General features: G+C 39.3%; 1 protein-coding gene across 1 annotated transcript in view; it reads right to left on the minus strand.

The window, feature by feature from the left end:
- Positions 1-4,648: 4,648 nt before the first annotated feature.
- The window catches only part of LOC115226848, a gene marked incomplete at its 3' end in the record, with an annotated part of 13,012 nt that continues 8,818 nt past the window's right edge, over positions 4,649-8,842 (minus strand). The window contains exons 4-5 of the mRNA XM_029797843.2: positions 5,611-5,771; positions 4,649-4,809 (exon numbers count right to left, since the gene is read on the minus strand). Coding sequence (XP_029653703.1) covers positions 4,649-4,809; positions 5,611-5,771 — 322 coding nt within the window. The remainder of the gene's footprint in view (positions 4,810-5,610; positions 5,772-8,842) is intronic.

The following is an 8,842-nucleotide window of genomic DNA, read 5'->3' on the forward strand; positions in this document are numbered from 1 at the left end:
ACAAGGACAGACAAACGGATTAAGTCGATTATATCAACCCCAGTGCGTAACTGGTACTTATTTAATCGACCCCGAAAAGTCGACCTCGGCGGAATTTGAACTCAGAACGTAACGGCAGACGAAATACCTATTTCTTTACTACCCACAAGGGGCTAAACACAGAGAGGACAAACAAAGACAGACAAACACTACTTATCTAATCGATTAAGTCGATTACATCGACCCCAGTGCGTAACTGGTACTTATTTAATCGATCCCGAAAGGATGAAAGTCAAAGTCGACCTCGGCGGAATTTGAACACAGAACGTAACGGCAGACGAAATACCAATTTCTTTACTACCCACATGGGGCTAAATACAGAGAGGACAAACAAGGACAGACAAGCGGATTAAGTCGATTTTATCGACCCCAGTGCGTAACTGGTGTCTAATTTATCGACCCCGAAAGGATGAAAAGCAAAGTCGACCTCGGCGGAGTTTGAGCTCAGAACGTAGCGGCAGACGAAATACCGCCAGGCATTTCGCCCGGTGCGCTAGCATTTCTGCCAGTTCGCCGCCTTCGATATCCCCAGATCATTTTCTGGCATGTTTATTCTTTGAAATAGTTCTTTATCCTTTAAACTGTCCATATCTGGCCCGAATATCCAACCAGTTTTGTGCTCAAACCAGCCAGAAACAGCCCCTCACATCTATTTTGCGATATTCTAAAAATAAATAACCGCATCATCTAAACCTCGAAGTTGTACGATAATGTGTGGACCATTCAAAACAATGTGAATACATACGCATTACATTTGGAAGAGTATAGCTAAACAGCTGGCGTGACGCTAAAGAGCTCCACCAGCAATATCCAGCTCAAATGTTCTTGTTTTATATTGAAACTGACCTGATTTGGCCTCTCTCCTACCCTACAACGAAATTTCTAAGCTACAAGAAAATGAATGATTAATTCAAAATATTGTGAATAAATAAGCTATGCATTTGACAAGAGTAATCTGAATGCTAAGGGGTTAAACCAGCAATATCTGGCCCAAATATTCTGCCTGTTTTATATTCAAACCAGTCAGACACAGCCTCGCACACCTTCCCTATCCTGTCATTCTAAAAGTGATCACATCATCAACGGCTCGAAGCTACAAGATAATGCATAATTAATAGCAGAGAATGCGAGTAAATAAGCATTACATTTGACAGAGTAATCTGGATGCTAAAGAGCTAAGCATGTTGACTGATTGTTCTGTCGATGCTGTCGTCTGCCATTGTAGGCGTTGGCGGGTGGGTGAAGGGAATACCTAGAGTGATGCATAAAGATTTGGAACATTGTTTCACAACTTGATGTTGTACATTTTGTTGAGTTAATCAACGGATTTAATATGTAGTTACTCAAAATTGTTATTGTGTAGTTTCGTTTCTATGTCAATTTAATTCGATCGAATGGTCTTTGACTCGTATATACTGGCATTGTAAATTTCGGCAAATGACATGGTTTTAGGGCCAAAAGAGATTTTTCCAGTACAGACAGGTATTACTAGGAAAAAACGATAAAATACAGCTTCAAATCTGAAATCAATAATCCTCAATAACAGAATCAAACAGGGACATAAAACCTAATGTCTGAAATAATTATTTCTGATTTACAAGGACATTGGTTTCGAGGGGAGGGGCCTTTGTCGAGCGCATAGACATTAGTACTTGACTGGTACTTTATTTCATCGATTCCGAAAGAATAAAAAGGTAAAGATGGCCTCTGTCGGATTTGATCTCTGAATGTAAAGAATTTGAAAAAATGTTTAACGATTCTGCCAGCTTTCTGCCCTCAAGTGTCCGAAATAATTTTATGCACGCGTGTCAATAACGAGTTTGTCCGCATCCTTTCTACTAAAGACACAAGGCCTGAAAGTTTGGAGCAGGAAGGGACTAGTCGACTACATCAACCCCAGTATTTCACTGGTACTTAGTTTATCAACCCCGAAACAATCTGCTGTTTCAGTTTGGACCGAAGCAAACGATATTATGGACACTTTGGATATTTCCCTAAAAGGTAACTGTTTCAGTATAACTTTCTGTTGATTTGTGTTCCTTTAATTTAAGGCACTGCATACACATTTTGAGAAAAAAACAGGGACAAATGAATTTTCATAAAGTAACAGTCTCTAGTTGCGACGGACCGGCGTCCCGTCTAGGTGGGGAACCTATACCCCAATGAAACCGGGAGACCGGCCCTTATGAGCCAGGCATGGCTCAAGAAGGAACAAACAACAATAACAACAACAACAGCAGCAACAACAATAGTCTCTTGCACTCCGTTGTATCCTTGTATGCCTTACTGGTAAGTCGTCATATCCTTAAGCTCTGCAATTTTCCTAGAGGGAAGAGGAAATTATTTTTTATCAAATGACATTTCTTTTTTACTCCCTTGTATTTGATTGTCATATTGGCATCATCGCCTCTGTATCTTTAACCCTTGCAATCTTCCAAAAGAATACAGTTTCTATTCAGTTTACTTTATCAAGCTTGCAATCTCAGAAGCTGTTTTTGCTCAACAGTCTTCAAAAGACAGAAATCTCTCAAGGATCTTAAATTCTCACAATCTAATCTTTGAAGTCAACGTATGAAAAATGGCGTCTTTTCGACATTTGTGGAATCAGGTGTGGCATTAACCATTATAGAACAGTATTTTGCTTTCGATCTTTCAGAAAATGTCTTTTGAAACGAGATCAGAGCAAAAGAAAAATAAATTCATTTTGATTCAAGCGAGAAATAATACGCTTGCAAAGTTTTGTTTTCTTTCTTCTTGATTTTCTTTGAGCTTCCTGACATGAGTTCCATGTACTGAATTCCAAATGAAACAAGAATTGCAACAAGCTCAAGAAACTTACCATATGTGAACCTTGCCAAACAGATGAAAGATCCCAGGAAATGCTAATCACCATTCAACCCGCTACCATCAATAACAACGTCAGTTTGACGGTGTAAGCCATTAGTTCAGTTTGTCGCCATTTTTTTTTTGGACAAAATGTTCCATGGGTCTGTTTGTTTAAAATCTCTTTTCAACTTCTCTGTACGACACATTATTCAATCTTTGCTGGTTACAAACGTTCATGTTGAAGAACTCATTCATGATTTTCCCTTTTTTTTTTCTATGACATATCCATTTTCTGCTGCCAAAGCGGATGCATTAATTCTTATTTTCCTAAAGACTTGATGTGGTAACCGAAATATGGTTTGCTCGGATTGAATCTCATCCTACAGTCTAAAAGAATAAGGTCATACCGGAAAAGGTATTCATCGATATAAATAAGGTTAGATGGTCATGGCTGGAAGGCAAAGGATTACAAGTATGTCCGATCACTATCGACTGGCCTAAACTAAAATATCAATAGCATTTGAACAACCCAAATATTTTTCCTGTTTTATATTAAAACATACCACATCTAACATCTCACACTTACCCTACAATGCCATTCTAAAAGTAAAACAATCACAACGTCAAAACCTCGAAAGCATGAGATAATACATGATTAATTCAAAACAATGTGGATAGATAAGTGTTAAATTAGACAGAGTAATCTGAATGCTAAAGGGTCAAACCAGCCATGTAAGGTCCAAATATACAGGGTGTCTCAGAAGTCGCGCACCACCCTGGTTTTTTAAAAGAATACACCCTTATTGACTTCAAAAACACCTTTATTGAAAGTAATCGTAACAAATGCTCAAATTGAGCACCCTCTACAATAAAACATGCAGAAAAAATAAAATAAAATAAAATGGTTTAATTATTTTATATGAAAAGCGGAATGGTGCGCGACTTCTGCGACACACTGTATATATATATATATATCACCGTGATCACCGTGACCGACCAGGCTATCAGATGTTGCTACACATCGCTGGTCACAATGCGCTTCGCATTGTTTTAGCCACCAAGTGACGCCACCCTGCTGACTAAGCGCGGAGGCCAACAAAAGAAAGAGTGAGAGAAAGTTTTTGCGAAAGAGTACAGCAGGGATCGCCCCCCCCCTGCCGGAGACTCGTGGAGCTTTAGGTGTTTTCGCTCGATAAACACTCACAACGCCTTGCCTGGGAATAGAAACCGCGATCCTACAACCGCGAGTCCACTGCCCCGACCACTGGGCCATTGCGCCTCCACACACACACACACACACACACACATATATATATGTATATATCATATATATCTAAGCTATATACATATATACACATATATGTGTACAGACCTGTGTGTGTGTGTACCCTGTGAACACTCCTCCCTAGAATGTCTCTCACATGTCTGTTTCGATTCTAAGTATTTCAATGTATTTCGAATAACATTTCTTGACACCAAATTGAAAACTTCGTTTCCCATTAACGCTAGCTTTAACTTGCCAGTCCGATTTGTCACAGTCAAAATAAACCATTAGCACAACAAGACACTACACACTTCCATTGTGAATTTCTATTAAAAAAAAATCATTTGTTTATCCCTACATTTCTACAGGACTTCTTTGGTACGAATCTATATTGTGTACAAATTAGAAAGAGAGAACACCAGATATAACAAAACAAAAACACGTTAGTATAATATTGAGAAACACATCAGATTTTGATTAGACAAAAAGCCACTGGCTTGTCTCAGTGCGTCTGCGTACCTTCATCTATTCCAGACATGACAATCTTCAGGGCCATTTTCTCTCCGAAATTCACCGTCGTAATCGGCGTGTTGAAGGCTCCGTCATCTGCGTATATACCCAGTTCGTAGGACATGTCTATATAACCTTGGATAACTTCCCAGTGGTAGTCTTTAATTTTCCTGTGTAGAAAAATTATACCCCAATACATAAATGTATGCATAGAGACCCATACATGTACAGAGACAAACAACAGACCTGTATGTATGTGAATGACACACATGCGCGCGCACACACAGACACGGAATTACACAAAAACACACACACACACAAACACGCACTTCCACACACGCACGGTCACACACACTCACAAATACACACTTACACACACACGCGCACAAACACGCACTCACACACAAACGCACGCTCACATACACACACACACACAGACAAACACACACACTCGGTCACACCCACACACACTCGGTCACACCCACACACACTCGGTCACACCCACACACACTCGGTCACACCCACACACACTCGGTCACACCACACACACTCGGTCACACCCACACACACTCGGTCACACCCACACACACTCGGTCACACCCACACACACTCGGTCACACCCACACACACTCGGTCACACCCACACACACTCGGTCACACCCACACACACTCGGTCACACCCACACACACTCACAAATTCACACTCACACACACAATATGTATGTATATATGTATATATGTATATATGTATATATACTGTTGTGTCTGGGGAGAGTCATTCTCTTCTACTCCCTTATAATTTAACACACGCACCGGTAAAATTTCCACTCATTTACTTTTATAAGGCACTAAAAGAGAATGAATCTCCCCAGACACAACAGAATATGCTTCAACACACGAACTCACATAAAGAATCGTGCAAACTAAATCCCCAAATGAAATATAGATATGAGTGGGCGTGATGGACTTACCACATGGTGTCTTTGACTGCCAGTTCTGATGTCGACACGTTGATCTGTCCACTTGTGTAGACACAAGATAAAAGGAATTTGGAATCTGTCACTCTTTGAATTAAGGGGTCTTCTTGGACGAAGACAATGAGGTAGTATGCAGGATAAGGGGCTGTTGGGTCCTGAATAGGGAGAGAAAAAAGGGAAAACATGCATGAGCATATACCAATCAATCAATCAATCAATCAATCATTCAATCAATACATAATACATACATATATACGCATGCACGTATGTATGTTTGTATGTATGTATGTATGTATGTATGTATGTATGTATGTATGTATGTGTGTATGTATGTATATGTGTGTGTATGTATGTATGTATGTATGCATGTATGTATGTATGTGTGTGTGTATGTATGTATGTATGTGTGTATGTATGTATAATATAAGTATTGTAATGTATATAAAACAGATTTTATGTAGTGCAAACATTATCTCATATACAACATTATATATAGATTATTTGAGGCCAAGCAAGACTCCTTGGTCATCAGGGCTGTGGAGTCGAAACAAAAAACCTCGACTCCGATTCTGACTCTGATTCCTCAACTATTGGCACCTCCAACTCCGACTCCGACTCCAGCAACCCCTTAATTGTTTCCGACTCCGACTTCGACTCCACGACTCCGATTCCGCGACTCCGATTCCGCGACTCCGATTCCACAGCCCTGTTGGTCATCCGCTGCATCCGCATTCATTTCACAGCCAATTGACCTGGTCTTGTCTGTGGTACATATATTCCCCCCTGGACTGAACGCCGGTCCGTCGCCGGTCACGGATGAGAGAATGAAGTTGTCAGTGGGCACCGGCTGAAACTTCCTCTGGCTCCGTAGTACAAATATCTTGTTTTCATAAGTTCTGAATTAAAATCTTTGACCAAACCGTAGTCCAAAGTTATGTTCCTAACACTAGCTGAATGATAACTAAGTTATTTTACTAAATCCTTTGTTTATATTTAAAATCAACTGAAAGAAACACAGAGCATCTCAACAGAATTATAGTAACAAAAGGGTTAAAGACGCCATGATATTTTTAATCCTTTCATTACCAACCCGGCTGAAACCGGCTCTGGCTCTGTAGTACTAATGTCTTGTTTTCATTAGTTTTGAATTAAAATCTTCCACCAAACCTTAGTCACAATTTATGTTCCTAACACTAGCTGAATGATAACTGAGATATTTTACTAAATACTTTGTTATATTCAAAATTAATTGAAAGAAACACAGAGCATCTCAAAATAAATACGGTAACGAAAGGATTAAACAAAGTCACCGCGCAAGTAACCGGTCATCCTTTAGGACGACTATATGCTCATAGTCGCTCCACGGCCGAACATGATATTATTACAAAATATTTATGAAAGGAAAGTGGATAAAATATCAGTGCATATATGTTTTTTTTAGTGACTAATTCTATTTCGATGTTGTTTTAGTTTTGACTCAAAGTTCTCAAATGGAATCTCTTGTCAAACAAGGGTAACTTGTTTGGCAAGCGATATGTATACATATCTATCTATCTATCTATCTATCTATCTATCTATCTATCTATCTATCTATCTATCTATCTATCTATCTATCTATCTATCTATCTATCTATCTATCTATCTGTCTGTCTGTCTGTCTGTCTGTCTGTCTGTCTGTCTGTCTGTCTATCTATCTATCTATCTATCTATCTATCTGTCTGTCTGTCTGTCTGTCTGTGTCGTAAGTATGTATGTATGCTTTTTTCTTTGAGTTTAATTTAAGTTTTTCGTAAGAGAGTTCAAGCTGGTCGCTAACAAAATGACAAGATATTTTGAGTTAAGGAAGTCTCCGGTGTCTGCAAATATGTGGTTGAGTTGGTGTGTTGGTGGAGCTGTCAATGCGCATACCCAAGCGCAGCATTTCGTTCGTCTTTACGTTCTGAGTTCAAACGCCTCCAAGGTCGACTTTCCCTTCCATTCTTTCAGGAACCGAGAAAATAATAGCCATTTGAGCTATGGGGTCGATGTAATCGGCTTTTCCCCCATCCCCGAACCTGCTGACCTTGTGCCGAATTCTGAACCCAATATTATTACTAGGTGTTATCTTAAAGGAAGTATCAATTTCACTGCTGGAGTTACCTACACCTAATGACTTATCATCAGAAAAATTTACATTAGCGCTTATCCCGCATTTGACCTTAACGGTCCTACACGTTTTACCAATCTTGAGTTGAGGCACTGTGTGATTTTACTTTTGCTAAGAGCTAGATTATACATACATACATACATACATACATACATACATACATACATACATACATACATATATATATATATATATATATGTATATATATTGTACATAAATGTCTGTCGTTCTATCTGTTACAATGTTGCTGCCTACACCAGTAAACCAATCTTGACGAAACTTTGCATACACGTTAAACTAACATCCAGTTCAATTATAGGCTAATTGGATTTCAATAAAAATCTATAATGGATACCCTAGTAGGGTTAGGCTACTATTTGATAACATGAGAAAGGTGCAAAGAGTGTTAGTGTGGGGGAAATGTGGTTGATATCAGGGAAGAGGAGAACAGCGTTGTGTAAGCGACAAATATGGAGTGGCAGTGGGATGAGAACATTAATACAGCTGTCATTGACGGATTTACACGTGGCGCTGAATACATATTTTCGTTAATGAATAAATACATGCACATACACATACATATATATATATATATAATATATATATATATATATATATATGGGCTCTACTGTATATATATATGATGGGCTCTACATCAGATTGATGTTGCTTGAACAGGTGCACGGTGTCCCACGCGTTAGGTGTCGACTTGATCTCGGCGCAACATGCTATGAAGTGTTTTTTTCTCAAGAACCCAATGCACCACCTGGCCTAGGAATTGAAACAACGACCTGGCGATATGTAATCAAATTCATAACAAGGAATACTGTTTAAACCTCGGCTATACTTGAAAACGCTTCCCTAGCGAGATGTCTCACGCGGTGAGGTGCCATACAGAGGCGTGCGGCTGCGAATCGAACCCAGCACCCCTCTGTCACTTTTATCTAGAATTACATAATCCAATATGTTCTGTTTTAAGATGTTATGTGTCTGTTTTGAGGGAGATTTAGGCGTTATTTCTAGCAGTTAAAATGCTGGTTCTTCGTTATATTTTAAATTGCTGCTGCTGCTACGGCTAC

This window comes from Octopus sinensis, unplaced genomic scaffold, assembly GCF_006345805.1.
Source record: "Octopus sinensis unplaced genomic scaffold, ASM634580v1 Contig00091, whole genome shotgun sequence".
NCBI classification, from domain to species: Eukaryota; Metazoa; Mollusca; class Cephalopoda; order Octopoda; family Octopodidae; genus Octopus; species Octopus sinensis.